This window comes from Poecile atricapillus, chromosome 2, assembly GCF_030490865.1.
Source record: "Poecile atricapillus isolate bPoeAtr1 chromosome 2, bPoeAtr1.hap1, whole genome shotgun sequence".
NCBI lineage: Eukaryota > Metazoa > Chordata > Aves > Passeriformes > Paridae > Poecile > Poecile atricapillus.
In genome coordinates, this window is record NC_081250.1 from 140,120,762 (window position 1) to 140,147,674 (window position 26,913).

A 26,913-nucleotide genomic window follows, 5' to 3' on the forward strand; every position below is an offset into this window, starting at 1 on the left:
AGTTGTGAATGCCCCATTCCTGGAATTATTCAAGACCACATTGGATGGGGCTTTGAGAAACCTAGGCTAGTGGAAGGTGGCTGGGTGTGCCTGTATGGCAGGAGGGTTGGACCTAGATGGTCTTAAGGTCCCTTCCAACCCAGACCATTCTATGATCAATCCTAATTTTATTCTATGTCTGATTTCTGTAAGAATCTCATTAAAAATCACAAGTATGTTACACTGTAAATGGCACCTTCTTACAATATGATTTATTTAAACTCTGTGTGAAAGACTGTACCTATTCCTGGAATCCATTTTACCAGACTGTTCTTTGTGAATGGGTGAAAACAAGTGATTTCCACTGGCACTGATCACAAACAGCTGTTGTTAAATAACAGACTGATTGCTGAAAGCTTTCCTATTTAGCTAAAAGTCTTTCACGACTGGCTGCAGCACAAACAACAGTACTTTACTTTTTTTTATTAAACTTTGAGAAGAATTGTTTTTTCTCTTTCCAATTTACACATTAATGAGAAAATACATACATATATATGTGGTTTTATATATATGTAATATATAGTCATCAAACATGTAAGACATTAGTGGGTATGCATTAGTTCAGAAGGACAAAGCATTCCAGACCAAACTGACCAGTAGGCTGACTTTTGAGAAATTTGAAAAACAGGAATGAAAAAGAAAAAATCAACATTAATAGAATCATAAGAAAACCAGGCAACTGCAATCATGATCTTGCAGTCATACAAAACAGCTAATACTACATTACCAGTAGCCTGAGTTGCAATACTATTTATAGAAGCACATAAAAATGCAAGCACATCATAATATTATACAGCTAAAATCTTGCCAGAGAAGTTCATCAACACAGATTTCATAGGTCCTATGTTTCCTTATTCATATTCCAAACTAATATACTACACATATTGAAGGACAATTCTGTGCTAAACTTATCCAGAGTGCATTACAATGTATTGTCCAGTGTATTGGAACTTATTTTACGTGTCAGCTGAATCACTTTGTTATTTGATATGAATATGTATTAGCATCACAGCAATAGCTTAAAGGTAACTAACAATCCCACAGCAATGCAATGGTCTGCCAGGGACCATTGACTGCATTGCAAAGTATATTCTTCAGGTTAGAAATGAGACACATGAAATTCAAGTAACTGAAGCCTGATAGATGGAATTTGATATTTATCATCACTGATGCATGTATATTAGATATTTTATCTTTGCTCAGATACACACTCCACATACAATATTTTGTTTCAGCTAAAATAAATGAAAACCATACAGAAGCCCTCAGTGCATACTTGTAACCTGAAAAAAAATATTTTCAGACATCTTAACAGTGCCTAAAGTCTGAAAAGCCTCTCACGAACAGCCACAGCTTCTGATTCCAGAGCTACATCCTCTGTTAAGTGCTGAAACTGTCCTTGACTGGAATGGGAAAAATACAACAAAGACTGCTCTTTTGTAGTCTAATGGGTGGTGGCAAAGTCGTTTTACAGTCTTGAAAAGCAGTGTTAAGAACAAGTGCAATGATTCCTGCAGTTGTACAGGGAAAAAGGACATACAATAGAAAGGAGTAAAAGGGATATGGACATTTAGTGAAAATAAACCTGTATTGAGAAGAAGGTTAAGATTTCTTTACCTGTAATCAGGCAATTTAGCATGCTGAGTTCTGGAACACAGTTTTCATGCTATGATAAGGGATAAACTACTGTTATTGGGTAATTTCTGACAGTGCTTTCATGATACACTATGTTCAACTCACAAGGTCTCTCAGACATTTTGGTGCATAACAGGAGCACAGAGCAAAGGAAACCAACTGGGAATTAAGCTTGCTGGTGCTCTTCTGAAAGAGCAAGTATTTTTTTCTGCGCCTTGGACAGATGCCATGCATGCAACATATGCAAGAAAGAGTTACATAGTACTCTGTGCTTTGGCAAGAAAGGCCCTTCCTGACTAGTTGGAAGCTTCAGGGTTATGTGAAAGAAAAAGGTAAGGTCAAAAAAATGATAAAAAAATAACTGATGTCTTGTAAGAAGACAGTCAAGATTTCAAATGCTGCAGGCCTTGAAACACCACAGGTATATGAAACCAAGATTCCTTGGATGCCAAAACCTTGGGTCCAGAATGTACACAGAATGTACTTCTTTGTAGGGGTAACAAAGGAATGTGCTGATCTCAAGCAATATTTCTTCAAGGAACATGAAAGACAGTAGGCAATAACAGTTCAGATACCACAGGATCCATACAGTCTACAGCAGAGGGACAGCAAGATGCAATTGCTTTTTCTTAACTCGCTGACCTTCCAGTCCTGTGCTTGGCAAGTTCCCAAGTTCTCAAAATTTCTGACCACTCAAGTCCCATTCCAGCCAGGTGTGTAACTCCAAATCAGTCATGCTGTGTACTGGAGCCACCACAGCAGGAGGTGTCTTATTATGTGGGAAATCAGAAGATGGGACTGAGTCTAAAACTCTAAAGTTTTGATTATGGAAAATGACAACAAATCTCCCATGTAGTGATGAAAGCTGGTACGACAGTGCTCAGGTTCCTCCCAGCTTTGATATCCATATGGATAAAGGAGATAGGGAAAACAGTAGCATCATGTTTCTGAGAGACCAGGAGAGTTCCATGCCAAATTTTCATCAAGCCTGCCTTTAGCACAAACAGGCTGATAACACTGCCAAAATCCTTGTAAAACACTTCTGCTAAGGAGGGTTTCATGGTCCTGACTTACCACAAATACCTCACCTTTTTTTTTTTGTGGTGAGACCTTACTCACCACAAAACATTGAAGGCAATGTTTCTGTTACAAAGTTCCTCTAAAACCTAGTGAATGATCCATCACTAGAACACAAGGCTCTACTTTTTCTTTGCTCAGTTACAGAATCATAGAATATTTTGGGTTGGAAGTGACCCAACCTAGGTGCAGGATCTTGCACTTGGCCATGTTGAACTTCATGAGGACTGCATGGGCCCACCTTTCTACCCTGACCAGGTCTCTCTGGATGGCATCCCTTCCCTTCAGAGTGTCAACAGCACCACACAGCTTGATGTCAGTGGCAGACTTGCTGAGGATGCACTGGATCCCACTGTCCATGTCACTACAAAAATGTTAAACAGCACTAGTCCCAGTGCCAAGCCCTGATGAATGACACTCCTCACTGGTCTCCACTTGGGACATCGAGCCATTGACCACATCTCTTTCAGTGTGACCATCCAGCCAATTCCTTATCCACTGAGTAATCCATCCATTAAAACCATGTCTCTCCAATTTAAAGTAAAGGATGTCGTGTGAGACAATTTCAAATGTTTTGCATAAGTCCAGTTAGATCATACCAGTTGCTCTTTCCTTACCCATCAGCCCTGCAACCTCATTATAGAAGGCTGCCAAATTTGTCAGGCACAATTTGCCCTTAGTGATGCCATGCTGGCTGACAAATCACCTCCTTACTTCCTATGTGCCTTAGCATAATCTCCAGGAGGATCTGTGCCCAGGAATACATTCAGTACAGGTAGCTCAGTGAGCAGCTGCAGTGAGAGCTGCAGATTGAGCTCTGGCTGGCAAGAGCCTGAAGCAAAAGGCTGAGAACTGGCATCAACTCTTTGCTATGCAAAGGGTCCAGGGACCTGTGGCACCAGCCAGGTGACCAGACAGGCAGAGACACAGCAGGAGCCAGTGACTCAGCAGGAAGAGCCCAGACTTTTCATGTTTTAGACTAAAAGGATACAAAAGCCCAGGGTTTCCTTTGTTCTGAAGCAGCAGCTCAAGCTGTTATTTTGTTGCTGTACCATGATAAAGCTATTTAAAGAATCCAGAGGTCTGAGACTTTGCTATGGGAAACCCTGGGCTGAGCTGTTAAGGAAACCTTGTTTGACTGTGAGAGTGGTGGGAGTGTAGGGAGTCAAGCTGTACGCACATCAGCCTGGAGCCACCCACAGTGGAGGGGCTTTGCTTCCAGCACTAAAATCTCTGATAGCGAGAGTGTGACTGCCTGAGAATGGTCACACAGAAAAGTCTTGATCTTGCCATGATCTTGCTGGGCACAGAGGTGAGACTGACTAGCCAGTAGTTTCTCTGGTTTTCTTTGATTCTGTTTAAAAATAATTAGGGTTCCAATCACTGGAACTTGACTGGACTGCCACAACTTCTCAAATACGATGGACAATGGCATAGCCACTTCATCTGTCCCTCGGGACTTGTGGATACACCTCATCAGGTCCTGTAGACTTGTGCACCTTCAGGGTCCTTAGATGCACTCGATCCTGATCTGCAACTGGTTCATTCTTCCAGTCCCTGCCTTTGCCTTCTGTGGCTGAAGAACTTGCAAGTGAAAATTGAGGCAAAAAATTTATTGAGCGCCTCAGCTTTCTCCATGTCCTGGGTAACCATATCTCCTATTTTCTTCCAGAGAGGACTCATATTCACCCTAGTCTTTCTTTTATCACTTGTGTACCTTCTTGTGTATAGAAGATTTTCCTGTTGCTGCTGACATCTCTGGCCAGCTTTAATTCTATCAGAGCTTTAGCTTTCCTAACCTGATTCCTGCTTCTCACTTTTTCTGTGTTTCTCCCAGACTACATGTCCTTGCTTCCACTCTCTGTAAGGCTTCCCTGTGCTTGAGTTTGCCCAGGAGCTCCTCATTTATGCAAGCCTTATAGCATTTTTTTGCCTGATTTCTTTATTGTTAGGATGCATCATTCCTGAATTTAGATGAACATGAGATGCAACTTTGAAAGCCCTCCAATTTCCCTCCTGGAAGAATACAATGCTAGGGTACCTTAACAGGTTTTGAATGAGACTATTTTGGAAATGGGAGGGGGGGAATCAGTCTGACTGTGACTCCCATTGGGCACATATATATTTCAGTAACTCAGCATCAGTGGAGGATGAGCAGAAAACCTAGTGAAGAAAAAATTTCAAGAGGTATTAACTACAGAGATGATTTTCCGTGAAGCACAAAGCTTCATTCTAACATGTTTTGCTAGGAGCAATACTGCACTGGCAGTAAATTCATGTAGCCCTTTGCCCTATACGGAACTCATAGAGGAACTTAGAAGGGGCCTAACATCATCCTAAATGCTAGTTATCATTTAATCCAAATCCAAAAATGCTTCTCAAGCCCTATGAGCAGATTACTGTCTGTGGATACTTTGCACAGAAACACACACAGCACTGTTCTACCACTTTGAGGACAGTCTTTTTTGTGCTAGACCAAAGCAGGATTTACATTGAAAAATCTCAGAATAACTTCTTCCTTCTCTGTGTAGTTATGTAAGGCTTTTTGTACAAAAATGATCTTTCAACTCAGGCTTACAGTGATAACAGTATAATAATGGTGTTTCCAACAGTGTGCAGCTCTCCCCAAGAGACATTGGAAGATATTTTGTCAAATTAGTTCCTCAACATCACTAAGTCTGGGAAGAAAGCACAGATCAGTAGTTGGGCCAATGCCCTTCTATCCTAGTGGAGGCTGGAATAGTGTTTCTACCAATAATAGCCTCAGTCAGGCAGTTCTTTCTCCAAAGAAAAGTCCTCGCAAAACTCAAGACAAGACTTCAATTACACAATCACGTACTATTCTGGCTTTAAGAGACTGGATGGTGTGTCTTGAATGAAAAAGAATGAAATGGTTTTAAGTCGTTTTCTGAAACAGGAGTAGAAAAGAGTGCTATTGAGTTTTTAAAATGAGGTTAACTTTCTCTGCAGACAACAGAACACAAAGTCACTCAAAATATCTGGTAACTATTATATAATGCTTTTTTAAAACTTTCCCTGTTCGATACAGCTTCAACTTGGGTATGTACTGAAGTCAGTGGAAGTCTTTTTGCTGACATCAATGGATTCTGAATTAGGACCTCATTGCTTGCAGCCCAGCTTGTGTGCTACATTAATTCAGAAATGGGTTTTAACAGCTTCTTTCACCTAACAGTCTCCTGAGCTGTGCACCGAGAGACAGAGAGCTTTCTCCCCCTCTTTTTGGAGGACAGAAAGGCACAGCATAGCAATAGCAACAGTGTGACCTGGACTTTGCTAGTGGAATTTCCAAAAGGCAGAAACAACTTTTCAGAGAAAAAATGTTCTCCAAGTATTCTCTGAAACAAAAATAAAAACCAGTTACAGAAAGCTATTCCAGTAACAACCTGGATCAGGAACACATAAATCATAGTAAGAATGTGAGCAGACACACTTTGGAGAAAGTAGGAAAGGGGACAGAACCAGCTCTGGAGAACAGCTGACACAAAAAGAGCTTTACAAGTTGTACTGTGGTTGAGAAATAATATCCTAACCTTAGTACTTCCATCAAGCACTTTCAATGGACTAACACTCCAGCTTAGTGTAAATGAGGTGATAAGGGACAGGAGTACTGCTATCATCCTGTCACTCACTGTCCCCTCGCCCTGGAATCATACAATTAACACAGCTTTGCTGCACAAGGGAATGTTCTTATAAACTGCTGTTCTGCCCATAACTTCAGCTCTGTTTAAGAAGATGAAAGTAAACAGAGTTTTGGTTCCTCTAGCTTTTTAAAAGAGAGAGTCTGCTTAAGCACTCCGTTTTTATTCTCCTGGGAGATGCCTACTTTCATACTATCCTTGGTGGACCAACAGCACATGAATATTATTGGCTTTCAGACAAGAGGTTTAACAGTCCATCAGGTACATTCATGGATTTGTATTAAAATGGTATTTGTATTGTTTTACTGATGTGAGTTTGGATTAGTGCCACTGTTTTCTTCCTGCAAGGACAGAGAGCTCCTGTCCCTCACACAGCCACTCCAGCTGAGCTCTGGAACAGGGCAACCACAAGCTCTTGTGGCTGGTGGTCACACCAGTGGCCACCCAACCTGAAAATCATAGCATGTTTGGTCTCTCTGAGCTGACCAGCAGTGGAAATTGGCTCACATGGTTATGCTGTAACAGACCTCAGCAAAGCAAGGAATAAATTCTTTTGCCAGAAGTTCTCAGCCTGAGCCATTTACCCAAGGATATTCTCTGAAGTATATCACAAGGAGTGTCTCTGAAATGCAGCACAATGGCCAGCACCATTGTGGGGGAAGACAGCCAGAGCTGCAGACCTCCAGCTTTTTGTCAAGCTTGTGCTGACTTTCATAAAGCACACAATGTCCTGCCTTTATGGGATCAGAGTAATAAGAACATTCCCTCTACACAGCAGAGAGAGAGACTACATTAAGCACACATCCATGCATCCAGTGCTAATCTGTCCTTCACAGTCCAGCATGTGTTTATTCATTCTCTTACCAAAGTCCAAACTTGCATCCTCAGCTGCATGGGCAAAGAATAGATCACAAAGGATGCTGCCCTGACTTCCTTGAAATGGCAGTCATTGCTGCCTGACTGAGTGTAAGTCATACACCAGCTGATGTGTCCAGAGGGGAACCAGACAGAAACAATACAGAACACGGGAAACACATAGTTCTCAATGCCAAATACAAGTCTATGCAGGAATCTATCTGGACAGTAGTGATCAACTGATCCAAATTTATAGCTAATGGGTCTTCATTGTCCCATAGCAATCTAATCCCCACTTTAATAAGCAGGCCTGTAACAGTGATGGCCAGAACTTCACAGTCCATGAAACTCTCAAGTAACACTCCAGATGCAGTGGAAGAAAGAACCTGGCCAACACGGAAGACAAGGATGCAGGAATAACGGATGAATGGATAAAGGGAAAAGTAAGAGTTCTAAACATCTGGGGAAGACATTCATGCCTCAGCATGTGCTCTACTTTTGACATGACAGAAGATGAGGTGAGCTTCTTTTAACAACTAATGGCAAAACAAAGGAACCCTAAAACTCCTCATCACAATCCACAAGACACCAAGCCTGAAGAAACAATTCAGTTGAGACTTCAGCTCTTTCTGATAAAATGCTAATCAGAGTTTTTCCCCAAACACAGTGAGCAAGGCTTAATTAGGAACATAATGTAATGTGTGAAGGACATTTTGTTAAAAATACACTGCATGTACTGAGGAACTGTTTTTTTCATACAGTGTGACATACAACATGCTGAACCAAAACACCATAGAAGTATCTGTTTTATGATATCCCACTGGGGATACATTTAACATTAACAACATTTAACATTGAGAAAATATTGCAGATATATAGTAGAGGATGTCTAAATGTTCCTTTACAGTATTGTCACAATGACTGCTTTTCTTCCATGTTACTATAGCCATTACTAGAGAGCCAGTAACAAAAATCATCATAAAACATCTAAACCTCATTTGGAAAACATATATAACCTTTTTTGTTACTCCTCCTTCTCTGTCTTATAATGTAGACTTCATATTGAGTCCAGTTTTGTATCTTCTTAGCAGCAAAAATTAGAAGCAACTCTATTCAAGTCAAAAAAATTATTGCAACATGAAGAAGGAATCAGCCATCAGCAAAAAACACTCTAACAGATCATTTCCCACTGACAGTTCTTACCATAAAACAGGTTACAGAAACTACACTGTTTTATCTAACACTGAAAGTAAACAATTAATGCAAAATGGACAATGCTTTTAAGACAGTAGGTCCTCCATCTGTGCCATTTATGCATAATTATTTTCATCTTAGTAAGCAGACACTAAGAAGGACCATCATCAAATTGTAGATGGAGCCTATTCATCACACAAAACAGGCAACTGAACATCTCTATTTGTTTATGCATTATTTTACCTTTTGTTCCTCCCTTGGAAAGTGTGTGGAATCTTTGAGACATTTTCACGCAACATTTCTTGTGACATCAAGTCACCTTTTATGCCCTCAGGCAAACTTCTATCTGATATCAGTAACTGTCCATATCAAAATTATTTTTCATACCTTGTGTGAGCAGCTGGAGGTTTCGGACTTCTTCTCTCACCTTCAGCTGAAGGACTTGCTGCAGAATGTGCTGTCGCAGGCTTTCCTGGGCAATGCCCATTCGTTCAAGCTTTTTGTCAGTAAGTCTCAGCAAAGCACGGCCTGGAAACAAAAAGCCAAAATGAAAAATCACCCAAGGATTTCCATTACTGCAATAGGCTCATTCTGACATGATAATTTGCTACAGAAAAAATTCTCAGCCCTGAAATACCTCATTCTGAGAGGATATTGTTCCATCTGTTAGGTACTCCCTTACTGTTAGAGATTGATTTGCTACTCCTCCCTTTTCTATTGTTTTTCTGTATTGTTTTGGTGCTTTGTGAGATACAGGCATGTAAAACAGGTATCTTGTGCCATTTTAGTCAACCAATCACTGTTCTTAAGGGCCAGTTAGTCTCCCATGGGTAGGACTACCCCTATAAGTCTACAACTGACATAGGTATCTAAATAGACTCTCACCTATTTTCAAACATCGTGTCAAGAAACGAGTGAAAACCAATGACCCTGGGTTTTACAAATTAAATCAATTTAAGATATACCAAGGATGAATATTGTTGCAATTCAGATATGTATATAGTTTAGCAGCACCATTTCCCAGGATGGTTCTGTACTTCATGGTTCAGCCTTCCAAATCCCTTTTAACGGCAAACTATCACAGCAAAGTTGAAAAAAAAAAAACCCAGAGATTTCTAGCAATTATATCTAAATCATTCCCAAAAAATATTGTGTCCGACTATAAAAAGCCATCTGCCCAAGTATAAGGAGCCTATGGTCTTTGCAGGCATTCACTCCCAGTTTGTGACTTATCTTTAGTATTAGGTTAATGTCGAAACAGTTCCAGGCAGATTGTAGATGTTTAAAAAAATCAAACAATCTACATTCTCCCAGTTTTGCTAGTGGAACACTGACTCCATCTTTTGGGCATGGCTATGCTATAAATAAACAGGAACAAGGCTGTACACTGGCTGAGCCAACAGTAAAGAAGTTCTTCAACCAAGCAGAGAACCAAAGCATCAAGCAGAAATTTACCCTAGGAAGAAAACCAAAACTTTCTTCCTTTGGTCTTCACCATTGCTGTGAGGTAGTACAGGGAGGAGTGTTGTGCAGCCCTCTACTGACTCTTGATTCCCACTATATACATTTGTTATCTAAAGGTGCTCTGGCCAATAAAAACAAATCAAACTGGAGCTACAATGATACTACCTTAAGAATTACATGTTTGGTGCACTTTTTTTAAACAGGTTCAATGTTTACCTCCTCTGGTTTTTAATTATTAAAAATCCCTTCTTTGACTCCTCAGGCCTTATTCTGAAATCAGAAGCAGACAGCAAAGAGCAAGTTATTCCCTCTGCAACACAGCAGCCTCTGTGCTACCATTACTGTGGCTTTTGGATGAATGGTACGATTTAGCTCATCAGAAAGTGATACTCAATACAGCAAGATAAGGCCCTTATTCAACCTCTTTACTTATCCAATAGCAAAGAGTAGAGAATTTTGGTAATTATTTTAATTAAAATAATTAAGATAAATGCCAAAAATTTAAAGGGGCATGGAATATCTGCCCCAAACCAGAGTTAGCAGCATGCTTTTCACAAACTGCGAGATTTCACTCACAAGCAGTTCTGTAGGATCTTGATACAACACAATGTAAAATACTGGGATATTACTATTAATAAAGCAAGACATTATTGATCAGATAAAAATGACAGCATTCATAGATTTTCTGCCCTTCTGTGTCTCTCAAACACTACATGCTACAAAGGATGACCTTTTGATTACGAAACCTTTCTTTGAAATCACAAACAAGAAAAATTTTAAGGGTTAATGTAATAACAAACTATGAAAATTAAGTCTCTTGCAGATCAATGCCAGCTGTCCAATTCCCCTGGTGATAAAGGCAGTAACAATGACTTCAATTTTTATATCGTCTTATCACACTAAAACATCTTCAAGCAATTTATAAAGGATGCATAACAGTTCAAGAGTATGTTTTTTTGCAACTGAAAGCAAATAAAAATACAAGACACCAGTTTAACAGAGTGCCAACACACATGTCATCTTAGGGCAGGGAGTCAGCAACAGTAATATGAAAGGACAGACATTGGCCATGCATCTCATCTAGTGCCCTCCAGCTCTTTTTGGCCATGGATATATAGTCATTACTTTTTCCTTCCTCTGGGCAACTCTTTAGTTCATATTCAAATCGTTTTTCTACCCCAGCCACTGCCTTTGGAAGTTTAATGTGCACAAACAGAGATGTCTCTTTTCAACGCTTGGCATGTCAGTTCCTCTGTGGCTTAGGCTCAAAGCATGATGCTATTGACTCATACTCTCTGTAGCAGCTTGCACAAATTGCCTTAAATTAACTCTTTCTTGCACCAAATCCAAAGTGACATGTTGGGGCAGTGATGAGGTGAGAAGGCAAACATCCAAATGTGGCATTTCAAGAAGGCACTAAGGGACATGAATGAAAATTCAATCCTCCCCATACCTTCTTCCCCCTCAACACTTAGGACAACATCCAAGCCACAACTGGAATAATTTTCATTCTGATACTAAATCTTGCCTTTGAAAAGATATTTTTAGTGCCTGGACAAGTCACTAAAGCCAGTTAGTCACTAAGGCCAAGATCCTGACAATCAGCTAATGATTTTGGATGCTTCTCTGTCTTACTTCCTGTATTATGCATATCTGAAAGAGTAATCATTTTGTGCTAAAAACTCTTTGTTATTGAACATCAAAACCAACTGTCCAGAGAATTTGTGGAGTCTCTGTCTTTGGAAGCATTCAAAACCTGTTTGACAAGATCCTGAGCACACTTGTCCCTCTTTTGAGTAGATGATTGCCAGAGGTGCCTTCCAACATCATCTGTTCTGTGAAATAACCTACACAAAGGATCTTGATCTAAAGATCTATTTTCTTTTTAAAAGCTAAGATTAACATAGAAAATTAATAAGAATACACAAAAGATGGCCATTTTATCAAGCAACACAATTAAACAGAGGGACAGCTATACAGTAAAATTTGGGGGTAGATTTTTAATTTGCAGATACATTATCAAAAGCAGAACATGACAAAAGTAACATTTTCTAGGAGTATACACTGACCTTTGCTCAGACACAAGTAGAATGAACTTAACTAACACTGCAGGAAAATTTCCCAACACTACAGATAGACACTACCTCTTAGATGGAGGAGCTACCGACATTTTTTTCAAAAGCACTTAAACTAACAGAACCATAATGGTCCCATTGAGAAAAACACCTAGGCCTTGGTTCAGGCTAGTTGTAAGGCTAGAAACCAAATGTTTTAAACAAAACTCCCTCAGTATCTGTATGCATCTTTTAGCACCTAAACTCCAGCCCTCTCATACTCAGGGCAGATCATCCGTGGAATGTTCTGAGACACCCTGAGGGCAAACACAAAATATAAAACGCTTTCCAGCTTAATAATAGATTGATGGCCTAATTTTTTCTAATATGACTTAGCTGCTGCAGATCTCATTGAATCAAGCTGGGATTAGATGAAAATTTGAATGGAGGGAGAAACATTGCATGCCACAGAACATTAGCACAAGTATAAGCACTGGTCCAATGAGGGTGGCATTGGCCCTTGAGAAAGAAAGGCAGCACAGACTGCTGTACCTAATCGGAAATGCACAGCCCTCCATGCACTGGTATATCCTACTGCTCTTCCCCGAGCTGCCAGGTCACAGACACACAGGCAGACACCTCACAAGAAGCCTTGAAAGAACACTTGCAATGCAGGCAAACGGACAGGTAAGAAAGGGCTTATTTAACAAGTGGAAAGAACTGAAGAAATCGAGGGAAACAAGAGCAGATACCTAGTTAGAGGCTGATCTGCACAAAACCCTGAACAAAATGATCAGTAATTTAAAGCTGATGAAAATTATAAACCACTAGTAGGAACAAATGATGGTGTGAAATATGGCCAAGACAGGAGACCTTGTCTTCTCAGTATAATATGAAAGGTAAACCTGATTATCAAGACAAGATGTTCAGTTTATTTCCCTCTAAAACCTGAAAAAAAAGGAAAGTGAGATTCACTAAGCCCCTAAATTATGCAACATGAAAAATTTTTCAAGTTTTTACTTAAATGCTGCAAATGTCATTTTATTCTTCGTTAATAGAGAATAATGTGCTTCTCTAGTTTTTCAAATGTGGTGCTTTTGTGTTTACTTGAAATAGCCTGATCACAGCTTTCCTCTTGCTTAAGCAGGCTTATTGTTGGCTTCTCTTGACTACAGTGCTTAAAAACAAGCCTCCTTGGACGTAGCATGTACGAAATTTCCATGAGAGAGACACAGACATAAATATCATTGTTCAGGTGCTGGTGAGACACAAGTATAAAACTCTCATCATATACTCAGGAAAGAATGCAAGCAAGAATGGGCAGAGAAAGAGGCTATGATTTCATAGTGAGGAACAGCAAAATTATGAGAGGAGGCAAGAGAAAGAACAGTCACCTGCAGAATGAGAATAGACTCATGATGGCAGTGGGGGGAGATGAACACTGGGAAAAGAGAACTATTAAACTAGAGAACTGATTTGAAAAGAGAACAAATGGATATGAATACAATTGAGAATGCTGAGTTCAGAAATATCTTTTAAAAGAAACAGCACAAACCAGAAATCAATCAAATTTTCAGATAAAACCTGGTATGACTTCATGATGCTTTTTTGGATAACCTATCAGATCTTCTACAGTCCTACATTTTCTGCTTTTCCCATGAGAATTTAAGAGCCAGTCTTTCCTTCTCATGCCTGTCTCATCACTAGCCAACCAGACACATCAGCCACTTTGTCATCAATACCTTGTGGCAAATCTACAGCTTTTCTTGCAAAAGCAGTTAGATCTGATTTGTCTTACTAATCATTTTAGCCCTAAGACTAATGCAGACCCTTGGTAAACTGCAGTTTGCATTACCATCCTCTTTGTCTCCCCTCAGCTATCTGATGTGTCACTAATCAGGGAAGACTTACATTTAAAGTAAAAATTGATTCATTTTTCATCAGTCTTACCATACCAGCAAACACCTTATCGACACCTTGCTAGTGTAAGGGCAGTTACCAGTCTAGGCAAAAGAGATTAGCTCCCAAAATTGCTATTAGCACCTTCCTCATACTTCTGAAGTGATGAACAAATCTCAGCTGGGGACCAGCTTAAATACATAGGAGACACAAGGGGTACTGGTACAGAAACAAAGAAGGAACAATAGTTTCTAATGACAGGGACCAGGAGGAGCTGAGGAAGCTCTCCAACATCTGAGCCAGCATTCTTGTACCTTCTCATCCTGTTAACAAAAGCAGTAAACCTCCATTGGGCCATAGGAATCACGTTCTGGTCAGATACACAGATGGAAGAAGCCCATGACTCCAGTATGTCTCCAATAAAAGCACAGGAAAGCATAAGAAGGCTCATGTATCAATTTACTCAGGTATCAAATTTGCTTTGGAAATGCTTTTTTTTGTTAGCATCATCAAAGATGATTCTCTGTCTTTCTCATTCATTATTTTCTGGGTCTGGATGACACTCTATGATAGAGTTTCTCAAAGAAAGCACTGTAATACTGGTCAATAAATGTCTGATCAAACTCAAAAAAGCATCTATGTAAACAAAGGCACTTTCTGAGTATTATCTGCATCCCTTGTCTCAACATCATGCCTGTTTATAGTTCTGACAAGAGGAAGATGACTATTTTTACTTCTGCCAATAAATCTACAATAAAACAAGTTTATTTCCATAAAACCCCTCTCAGGTCATAGCATCCTGTCCTTTTTCCACACTTCTGAACCACAAGCATGAACAGAATATGAAAGAAAAGAACAGAACTGAACAGCTTAACTGCATTATCAAATATAAAACTAGCAACAATCAAAACACAGCTTTGTTTCTAAATTTGTTTCTGACAAACCCATTAAGATGTCAGTGTTATATCTGTGAAGCTATTTAAGTCAGATTACTTAATTTGATGCAACTTCCTCTCACCTTAGTGCTGCCTTTCCCAATTCCCTCCATATTACATCTTATACCACTGTCATTTTCTATTCTCTTAATTCTGATACAGTCCTGTGAGCTATCTAGCTCCTGTTCAACAATGGTCTCTAAAATTTCAAGTTAGGACATGTCTTTCTGATACTCAGTTTTCCTTGCCTCTTCCCAAGGATGTCTTCCAGCTTGCTACTCCCAGCTGCTTCTCCCCAGGCCACTAAGGAGCTCCTGTGCTCCTTACACAGGCTCAAGCATGTCCATCAGCTCAGTCACAACCTCGTTCGATTTATGCTATGGAACAAAACCAAAAATCCTGTGGTAATGGTGAAGTAATGTAAAAACACTGAAAGACAGTGAGTTAACAGAGCATGGATCTGTTAGGAACTGCAATTTAAAAGTATGCTTATTTATCCCTGGTAGTTGTTTCCAGGCAAGTAGCTTGAAAGGGCCCAGGTACCTTGAAAATTAATGCTGAAGACAAAAATCCCTCTCCAGAAGTGAAATTCTCCTGACTCCCAACTCCTCCCATAAATAAAGCAAGCAATTCCTGCTCCTTGATTTACCCACACATTTCCAAGGAGGTATTTAATAGCATACTTAGTGTGGGAGCACCACGTACCCTTATATCATAGAATCACCTAGGCTGGAAAAGGCCTCTCAGATCAACCATTAACCCAGCACTGCCAAGACCACCACTAAACCATGCCCTAAGAGCACAGCCAGCCACATACCTTTTAAACACCTCCAGCGATGGTGACTCCTTGGAGTGACCCCCTAGGCAGCCTATTCCAGTGCTTGAAAAACCTTTTTGAGAAGAAATTTTTCCTATTTTCCTGTATTTTTCTAATATAAATCTTTGCTGGTAGGGCTGTTGTGACCCATGTGCAGGACCTGGCACTTCACCTTGTTGAACCATTTGGGCTTGGACTATCAATCCAGCCTGTCCAGAACTCTTTGTAGAGCCTTCCTGCCCTCCTGAAGATCAAGACTACCACCCAACCTGGTGTTGTCTGAAAACTTATCAAGAATGCCCTCAATCATTTCGTCCAGATCATCAATAAAGGTCTTAAACAGAACTGCTACAGATACATAAGAGCCTTAATTATAAAATTTTGACTTAATTACTCTAGTGTCTAATGATTTATAGATATATTCAAAAATATCTGTATTCTAAGACTATTTCAGAATATAAATCTCAATACAGAGTAGGGAAGGGGTTAATGAGAGACTGCATCATGATTACTGGAAGTGGTTCAGTTGATCATTTACTGTACTGTTGGGAACCATATTGATCTCCTACAAGTTTTGAGTAAAAGACTCTTAGATGTTCCTGTTTTTCAGATGAACATATTCAGCACCTGATAACCTTAATAGGAGGAAATAGTTATAACTTGAATTCCCTTCTGAAATATAAAATCAGGCACAAATCACATTACAGCACTTTTCAAGCATACTGTAAAAATGTGAGACAACCATTTTTAGTGCTCTCAGGAAGGACCCAATAGGACCCACAAAGCAAATTAAACATAAATGTAAACCCTTAGCAGGCAGAATATAAATCCACATTGTTTGTTGTGTGTCTGCCAGCTTACTTCCTGGACATACAAAATTATATATTATCTACAGCTATATATAAAGATAATACAGAGATATAATAATGAGCTTTTATTATATTGTACATCATATTTTTTAAGAAAAAAACCCTAGGACTATTGTTTGTTGGTACCTGTGTGCTAGATTTATGGTCCACCTATTTAAATAAACATCCTCAAGGTCTTTCCTATTCGTAATGGAGTGAGAGAATCTGTCAACACGTTTGATTTTATTCACCGTCAGCAGGACAGGCAGTTCTTCAATTCCTAGTTAATATAATGTTGCTCCCTGTGCAACACATTATGTGCTATATATCCCATTTCTTTATTAATTTTAAAAAATTGTATTAGACCATTTTCACTGAGAACAGTGTTGTTAATGTATTCAGGAGTAAACATACATTCATATTTTATAATGTACAGCTTCTAGACAAAACAGGTTAGGAAAGGGAAAGACAATTTGGCAAGCATTAGAATTGACTGAAGTCTTTAAAGCAAACTCAAACAAGAACTTTTTATGTAACTTCTAATGGTGGACCTTACAAAAATCAGATTTCTTGCAGAAAAAAAGGGATCATTTATTACCACAAGAAAAATAACCATATAAACATGCACACCAAAAGACCCAAACACTCATTCTTGAAGTGACAATCCCAAGTGGAACTGGGAAGTACCTGAAATCACACAGAAGACAATCCATTTATAAGCAAAATCTTTCATTGCTTTCAAGCACTGTGCCTGGCTGAGGCACAGCTCCTTTTCCCCTCAGCAGCCCTCAGAGCCTGTTCTTTGTAGCAGTAGCTGGGAAGCCATTGAGAACACAATGTTTTGGCTACTGCTGAGCAGTGCTCCCACAGCATTCAGGCTGTCTTTCCAACTTTTTCTTCTATACCAGCAAGCTTGGGATGGGCAAAATCTTGGGAGAGGACATAACCAGGACAGCTGACACAAACTGAGCAAAGTGATGTTCCATACCATATGACATACGCTCAGATATAAAAGCTAAGAAACAGGAAGAGGAAGGGAGGACATTCATTATTTTGCAATGTTCGCCTTCTAGAGCAAACACTACATGTGCTGAAGTCCTGCTTCCCAGGAAGTCATCAGACATCAGTTCCTGGTGGGATGAAGAGAATAAAATCTTTGGAGTTTTTTCTTTGCTTGAGCATCACATTTTATTTTAGTAAACTGCCTGGATCTCAGCCTACAAGGTTTTTTCCATCTTACTTTCTTCCCCCGCCTTGCTGAGGAGAGGAGTGATAGAGAGACTTTGGGGGGCACCTGGTGTCAAGTGAAGATCAACCCACCACAGTCACGCCTTGGAAGGAGATCTTGAGGTCCATCTGACTCATTCTGCTGGGGAAAGCCATCCCTTCCTCCTCCTGAATACTCTAACTGCCACACAGCATTTAGGCAAAAACCCACACAAAGGAGTATTCGAAACATGTTTAATTCATTTTTTGAGTTTCTTTTAATGCCAAACTTGTGGGAAGCAAGGAGGACCGACATAATGTGAGCAGACAGCTTACTGTACTGCATTGCGGAAGGTCTGTGGGTCACCAAAGAACCAGCTCAACAAAATTTGAGAATTTACATTTTCTAATAAGATTTTCCAATCACTGCTTTGTTTAAAACAAAAAGCAAAAAAATAAAATTCTATTAAATATTAAAATAAGATTTCATATCCCAGTGCTGAGGTACCTACAGTATTAAAACACTTCCCAGTCTGTATCACTAACTCTCTCCTGTTCCACACTGTTATCTTCAAGCAGTTTGCAGTGGTGCTTTCTTCCACACCCTTATCAGCTTAATCCTTCATTTTTAAATAAAAATGAAATTGAGAAAAGTTTTCTGTTAATATTCATGAGGTTAATAATTAATACTAATAAAAATGGAAAATTAAAAGCAACATGCTCATAGGTTAAGCCCTGTAGACTGCTTCAACTCTCCTAACCTGAAGGAGGAACCAGCCACATCTCTACAGATGCACATTTTGCTCTAGCATTTCTCTTTCAGGTCTTTAATTAGAATCCTGCAACCTATCAAGTGGCACATATCACCTCTGATAGGACTTGAACTTACTGCCTATGCTGCCCATTTTATAATCTAGGGAAAGATAATTTTCCTGTTGTAAAACTACTCAATTATATGCACAGTCTTACAGACACAGGCACTAATCTGTTGCTGCACTGCTGGCTCAGTAGTACACCAAACTTTGCAGAACTCCTTTACATTTCTTCCAGCCTTTATTATGGTAGCTGTGAGGAGAATCAGGACATAAGGATTTTATTTGGCTGGTCTTTTTCTCCTATTTAATTGTTACACTTGACCTGTAGAACACTGTGAGACAGGCATTTTGGATCAGAAAAAAACCCAGATAGCTAAGCAACAAATTATTGTACCTAGTTTTTAAGCAACTCATCCCTGTAACAGAATCCAGACCTCATTTTTTTAAATTCTGTACTCTGTATCCCAAGCAATTGGCTCAACACTAATATTCATAGTAATGATACAACACTAATGTGCAGGAGCCTTCCCAAAGGCTGCAGCCCAAATGGAACATGCAGCCCAGTCCCCAGCTCTAGCTTTGGCTCTCATTCTCCCAAGAAAAAATAAAAGCTCATTTTCCACTACAAAGTGAAGGAAAACATTGTGTGACCTTTTTTATAAAAATAACTGCTATAGCTAGGAGCAAGGGAGCTCTTCCAAAAAGAGGGAGACATCTTATCTTCAAACTCCCAGAGGAACATTCTGCTCCAGGCCAGGGGGCTGGCCCCAGTCCTGCTGAGGTGAGGCTGCACTGACCTTGCTGTGATGCACTTGAGTGCAGGGTGCAAGGGCTCCAACCTCTGCCAAATCCCAGCCTCTTTCCAAGACCAGACACAGAGAAGCCACTCCAGCCCTCCATTTCCTACATGCTAGGGAAAGGGCCAGCTGCCCAGGCAGGTGGACATGAAAGCAGGGGAAGGGGAAGCAGACTTCTGCTTTTCTGCTCAGATTGGGACAATTCTGGGCACACATAAAGAATTGACTGCAGGCACTGAGATAAATTCATAGCTAAAATAAAAAGGGAAATAGGATATTCAGGTGCCTCCCTGGTTTTTCAGAAACCACAAAAGGGACTATTCTGGATGATAATTTAGGAGTTCACTTTTCAATCCAGAGCATCACACCTAGGTCCCAAGTTAGGCATAATGGAATCTGTGTATGTCACTCACTCTGGCTGTTCAGCAGCACATGTCTAAAAAAGAGCTTGGGACAAAATACTCTCTTTCTCCAAAAGCTTGTAATTTAGCAACTAATTAACAAAAACAGTTGACTAATTTTAGCTACAGCTGAGCCTAAGGTCAGTGGATGGCTTCCAGTGACTATAGCAATACTTAGAGCTGCTTGTGAGAGGAATCTTGCCAACATTTTAAAATGGCAGAAGAATTCTGCTATTTCCAATGTGATTTGATTTAGCAGGAAGGGGCAAAACAAGAAAAAAAGTGCTGCAAGGTAAACCCAAGCTAATTAAAATGAAACACTAGTTAAATCATGAGGCTAATTCACAATCAGAGCCACTTAATAGTGAAATGGGTGATTCTCAGGTCCTTATGGTCTTGAAATGGAGGTTTGGAAGAGACTGTTCAGAGGAGCTCTGGTTATTTGGGTCTGTACAAGAGAGAGGTAGCAGTACTGGAGGGGTGTTTATCTCTGCATGAGATCTAACATTGGAAAAGGCCTTGAGAAAAAAGTGTGGGAAAGAGTAAAAGGAAGAAAAGGAAATTTACATAAATCAAAGAAATACCAGTAAACTTCCAAATCTCAGGTAGTAAGGGGTGTTTTTCTGCTTTATATTATATTGCCTTCCAGATAGCTTCAGTGGGTTTTCTTTCTACTGTAAATTAAATTTTTCCTTTCAGAAAGAACAGCAACCATTAAATCACTGTATTATGTATGAATCTTCAGTTACACCTCGTTTTAAAGAAAGAATATATAGAGAGATTCAAATTTGAATGCATGACATGATCCACCTTTAAGTCGTTAAAGAGGCACTGAGTTGAACAAGTACTAATCAACCAATAAAATCAGATTAGAGAAAAAGCAACAACTGTGGCTAGTGAATGCATTATAACCCTTGACCCTTATCAGCAATTTTCCTGTAATAATTTTTAAAGGAAAAGACTGGAAACTATCATCACGGAAATTTCCTACAGTAATACTGCAGACTAACCCAGTGAGCAGATGTCACACTGCTTTTAAGCACAGTGCTTTTGCTTACAGAATATGCATTAGGAACCAGTGACACACTGGTTAAGAGCAGGGCAAGATATTTTACTGAGAGGGACTATTCTGACAGGCTGAATGAAGGTGCTATCACTTGTATCAGTGCTCAGACACAAATATACAAAATAATTTTTCCACTGGTTTACACAGACACATACAAAGAAAACAGAGAACATAATTTTCAGCCTGGCAAAACTTTCCTAAACCACAAGAGTCTAGAGAATGTTTTCTGAGTGCTGAGCCACAAATTGAATCCTCAGTCAAGTACTAAATTGTTTATCTTCATCTCCATTCATTATCTTGAACTCAGTATTCAATACAAAAGCCAAATCATTTTAGGGTTAGTTTCAAATGTAATTTTGGTTATACACAAAAGACAATTTCTTGTTTCTATGTTATAAATAAACATTTAAACTTAACTCCCTTTCCTGGGTTGTAGACCTGTCTTGTGAAACTCCAGCAAGTAACAATATTCACAGAACAAGAACTGAATAGCAGGAATATAAACCAAAAAAAGTGACAACAGATACTACGAAATTATTTACTTAATCTTCCAGTGTATAATTAAAATTCTAAATCAAATATCCAGGTATGTAAATACTCTTCACTCAATTCACTTATATTTCTTTGTAATGTTCTCCTTTGAGTCATCTTTGTGACACACATTTTGCTTGGTTTCCCTCACCATTTTTTTTCTGTTTTCCTCCCACTGGAACAAGTTATTTTCTGCAGTTTTCTCAGACTTCAAAGTTAAGTGATGTTAAATAACTTCCTGGTTAAGCCCTATGTGAGCACTGACAGTGTGAATTCCTGTCAATACCCCTGAATTAAATCAGCTGGATGGTATGTAGGATCACAGCTGCCTATAGATCGAAGTATCAATTACAAATCCTTTGGCAAATTACATAAGGAGCTGACCTAAATCAAGTTATTTCCAGTCTGCTCCCAAATGATTTTCTGATGACCTTTGAAGACAGGCAAGCCAAGATTCTTTCTGCAAGGCATGGGTTCTCCCAGTTATGGCCTCAGGACCTTGTATCTGCTTTCAGCAGCCATGTCCTACTTAACAAACAAGATCACATAAGATCCATTCATAATGGTGTAAGAAACATTTTTGTTATTCAGTGAGCCAGAAAAGATCTGGGATCCTCGTGAATACCAAGCTGAATGTACCCTTTCAGCAAAGAAGGTCAGCAGTTTCCTGGGCTGCAGTAGGCCACAGCCCAGCAGGTCTGAGGAGGTGATCCTTTGCTTCTAATTGACCCTGGGGAGGCCACTTCTGGAATACTGTGCCCTGTTCTGGAATCCACAGTACAAGACATAGACATACATAGACATACATATGGGGCAAGTCCAACAAAAGACCACAAAGATGATTAATAGATAGGAGCATTTTAAGGTAAGGAAAGACTGAGAGAGTTGAGATTGCTCAGCCAGGAGAAGAAAAGGCTCAGGGGGAGCTTTCTAACATGTGTAAACACCTGGCAGAAGGAATAAAGAGACAATGGCAACTGAAACAAAGGAAAATCCATATAAAAAGAACCTTTTTTAAGTGTGCTTGAACACTGGAACAAATGTTCAGAATAGTTGCTGAGTTTCCATTCTTGGAGACACAACTGACAAGACACAGCCCTGGACAATGTGCTTTAGCACGCCCTGCTTTGGACAAGATGACGTCCAGAGGTGCCTTCTAACCACAGTGACTGTGATTCTATCCCATGAAGGTACAGAGCAGCAAATCAGGCTACCTGAACTTCAACAGAGTTAGCAAGGTCACAACTAGCAGGCACTGAATACAAGACTCTTATATAATTATTTTATCAATGTGCAAACCAAAGAGTCAGGTGAAAAAATACCCATCTACATGGAGCTTCCCTCAAAAGTGCTTAGATACAAGTGTACACCTGCAGTACCTGCAGTATCTCTCAGCAGCAGCAGCATCCAGACATTGGATTTCTCTAAAGAAAATGCTGTAAGTAGCAAGGTTAGAAGGGCAGAAGGATGGGCCCTATTAGGCTTGTAAGACATGGGGATTTTTCAGCCCCTAAGTTCACCTGATGCCACCCATTCTGAAAAGAAGATTGCATCTGGTTCCAAGAACATCCATTCTCCACTGCTGTCCTCTCCATTAAATTAACCACTGCTGCCAAGGTCCAGCCTTGGAACTCAGTTGTTTGTACTATCAAACCCTGAGATTTCATGAGAGGATACTGACCTGGGCCACCTAACAGTTCCTCAGAAACTTCCAGGTATATTTCAGGAATGAGCAGAGATTGATGGCTATTTCCCACAGATGGCATGAACACAGCCATTCTGTCCTTAAAAGTAAGAACCCCTAGCAGCATGGGCACAAATTGTCGTAATTCCTTACTAATTAGCCTCAGTGTCAAATGATGTTTGAGGAAACATCACTGACATCAACATGGCAACATTACAGAGCCAGAAGTTCTCTTGTCAAAACCCAACCAGCTCTACTAACTCTAACTAACTCTACTAACATAGTAGACTAACATAGTAGAGCTGCTGCATAAGGGTTTGTTCAACCTTAAAAGACAAGAAGACTTCCAGGATTCATTCACTCTTCCTGGCAAATAAAAGTATAAGCTGTTTTTTCAGAAATCAGAGGTCAGAGCAGAGACAAAATTATGTCCGTCCTCATGAATTCTGTGTGTCCATTGGCACAAGCAAGAGCAGCTAGAAAGAATTTCCTCTGCTGTTTTTTACCTGCTCTAAACTTTTAAATGACTTGGTTCTCTCAAATGATGGAAAACAATGGAAAAGAGATGACTGGTTAAGTTTTTAATGACTATGGCAATTTTACTTAGATTGAATTTTCACTTCTAGGCATTTTAAGGATTCTGCTGACTTTAAGCCTTGTCTCAGGTCTTACTTATGAGAAAGTTTATCCAACATTTTCAAATACCGGAAATGAGAAGGAGAAAGAGAAGAGGTGTAAATGACTGGGATACTGTGTTTGAGGAAAGCAACACATTTCTTCAAGGAATGCTACTTCTGCGAAGTCCTGTAAGAGACAATGTGTGAAAAAGAGCCCAAAAAGCAGTAATGTCAAGTCCAATTTTGGATTCCTTCTGAAGGGTAACATGCTGCATATCACATTGCACAAGTCAGAAGAGCTGTCAAGGATTTTTACACATATATCCTGCCTGATTCACAGGGACCATTAATTATAGTTGTAGGGTGGGCCTGTGTCACTTCACTTGTGATTCCTAGAACACCCTTAATACCTTCTGCAATCCTGACCCCTAAGCCAGTACCGTTTCTCAAGCACTCAGGACACATGGAAAAAATGCCATTGGTTTCCTCCCACCTGCAAGTACAATTAGAGCACTGGCACAGTCTCCACAGGAACAGCTTTACAGCAAGGGCAATAAAAGATCTGAGAAAGGAAGACTGACAAAAATCTGTTATTTCTAGAGACAGTCACCAGGTTTTGGTCTTTACCTAAGCACAGTAATTACTGGGATATCATTCCAGACTTGGGATAAACACTACGTGATCAAAGTAAATCACCTTCCTACACCTCCACAGACTGGACACCTTCTGCAAAGTAACTTCCTCAGTACTGCAAGGCACCTCCTCTTTGCTAGCCAAGAGCCTCCTCCTGCTATAGAGTGGCTGGGTAGCAGCAGACCTACTACAGGACTGCTGTAAGAGACAAGAAAATTATTCTGCTATCACAAAAGTGGTCAATACAAAGACAGCTCCTAATACGTTATTCTCTCAGTGTTCCTGAATGACACAAAGCTGTTAATAAGAAAAGTTGTCACTTCCCACTCTAAGTTTTTAGATTCAACACAGATATTCTCATCAATTTTTAAAGCAGGTAATGAAAGAGGTTACAAAGTACCACAATGCTTAACTTCATAAACTTTATAAAGGTCTTTAAAGGACTTTATAAAGGTCCTGACTTACACACACAGACATGCTGACAACAAGAACATTTGCATCTACAGAGAGAGGATCATCTCCTGAGATCAGTCTGGACTTGCAGCATTTTGGGACTGCCAGGCATTCAGTGCACTCCCCAAGTTTGCAAAACCTTCCATTGAAACCTTGCCCAGAAAAGAGAATCAATTCAAGTCTGCCTTAACAAGTCCCAGAACAATCAAGAAAAATGGCCCTTTAGAGAGTGGGCTCTTAACATAGAAATGTTTCTTTCTATGGCTGACTTCTGCAATGCAATCAAGAGTTTTCTGAAAGCAAGAAAGACCTGCATTTCAACATGCAGTACCAGATCATCTCAGTTGCATGAAACAGACATTAAGAAATGAAGTGATTTTCAAAAAGATAGAGAAAGATAGAGAAAGAGAGAGAGAGAGAGAGAGAGAGAGAGAGAGAGAGAGAAAGAGAGAGAAGGAGACAGAGCGCTATTTCAAATCCAGGAGGGGTTAATGGGAAGTCCATGTTCTTAGGTAAGAAATTTTACTTGTATGATAAAGCAAAATGTTGCTCCATATACACTGTTGTGGTTTGACCCCAGCTGGCAGCTCAGCTCACACACCTATGGGATGGTGAGGAGAATGAGGGAAGAAAAAGACTTGTCAGTTGAGACAAGAATGGTTTAATAACTGAAACAAAGTAAAATATAATAATATTAATGACAGTAAAATATACTATTACTACTGATGATAATAATGGTAATGAGAAAAAAATAGAACCCAGGAAAACAGGTGATGTTCAGCACAGCTCCTCACCACTCGCTGACCAACACCCACCTCATTCCCCAGCAGCAATTGGCCACTCCTGGCCAGTTCTCCCCAGTTTACATAGTGAGCATGGTGTTCTATGGTATGGAATATCCCTATGGGCAGTTCATGGTTGTCCTGGCCATGCTCAATCCCATCTTCTTGTGCAAATCCTCATGGGCAGAGCCTGAGACACTCAAAAGTCCCTCACTATGGGCAAGCATTGCTAAGCAACAACCAAAACATCAGTGTGTTTCCAACATTACCCTCACACTGAAACCAAGTCACAGCAATGTGCCAGTGACTAAAAAGAAAATTAACTTTATCCTAGAGAAAACCAGGACAATACTTACCTACCTGAGTGTGAACTCACAGAAAGTGTTACTCAAAACTGAGGCATTCATGCTCTCATTCATATTAAACTTCAATTTTAAATAATTGTTATGTACAAAGTTATTCTCACACAATTATTCTGTTTGTTGTAGGACCTGCTTGGGTATTATGACAGTTGTGCTTTAAAATAGAAGAGAGGAGTATAAAACCATCAAATGACAAATACAATGATATGTCAGGATATTATTTATTATTTTTAATAATAAAAGCTTAATAACTGTTCACATTAAACCATTTTTATTGCAGAGTCCTAAGGCTGTCCAAAGCTAGAACAGCATTTGCTTAAGGAGGCTAAATTATTTCTCTATCAGTTAAATTTCTATCTTCTCACACTGATTCTACAATGAAAAAAAAGCACATGAACTGTCTCAAGTACCTTTCTTAAGAATCTTTCAGTCAGGTGATACTGTTATTTTTTATCCTTTATTATTATTTTTGGATTGTGGTAAAAACCCACACAGTGGAAAGACAAGTATCAGTTTTCTAAGCTTTCTTATCACCCTAAAAGAAGAATAAAGAATTTGCATCACCTCTAAATGCTACATTCAGTCCATCAGTGTTGTGGGCAGGAAGGCTCTAAGTACATAATTTCTCCTTCCATTAAGTTCTATTTCTACATAGTCTTAAATACTTACAGGAACTGGAAACATTATTGGTTGAGGTAGAGAGCTGCAGTCCAGATTTTTCTTGTTCTAACTTGGGCTCACTAAAGATGTCTATGACTCCACATGCTTCAGCAGCACATGGGTTTGGGTAAGAGTTATATTATTCACACTACCACAAGGTTTGAAAGCAATATGGCATCTCTAGCAATTGTTGCAGAAGATTTTTAAGTTAGAGTATCACACCCCTCACTGTATTGTTGAGAGGCAATAGTGAATATAGTGTGAGTGCAGCTATTCCATTTTCCTAAGACAGAGAGCCCTGGCTGCCTCCTTGCTCAGAACCCGCTTGACTCCTGACTTTACAGCTCTGTTAAACTTCTGCCTGACACCTGACACCTGACAAAGATAAAGCTCCCCTCTCCAGGGGTCAATTACACTGAATATTTCCAGT

The 26,913-nt window shown here is 39.6% G+C and overlaps 1 protein-coding gene across 2 annotated transcripts in view; it reads right to left on the reverse strand.

Moving 5' to 3' along the window:
- SAMD12 (sterile alpha motif domain containing 12) overlaps nt 1-26,913 on the reverse strand; it is a 174,694-nt gene that overhangs the window by 83,695 nt on the left and 64,086 nt on the right. Inside the window, exon 4 of one of the 2 annotated variants that reach the window (XM_058830833.1) lies at nt 8,847-8,987. In XM_058830833.1, coding sequence (XP_058686816.1) covers nt 8,847-8,987 — 141 coding nt within the window. Of the gene's footprint in view, nt 1-8,846; nt 8,988-26,913 lie in introns of those variants that run through there. The other variant, XM_058830834.1, reaches the window with a different exon arrangement.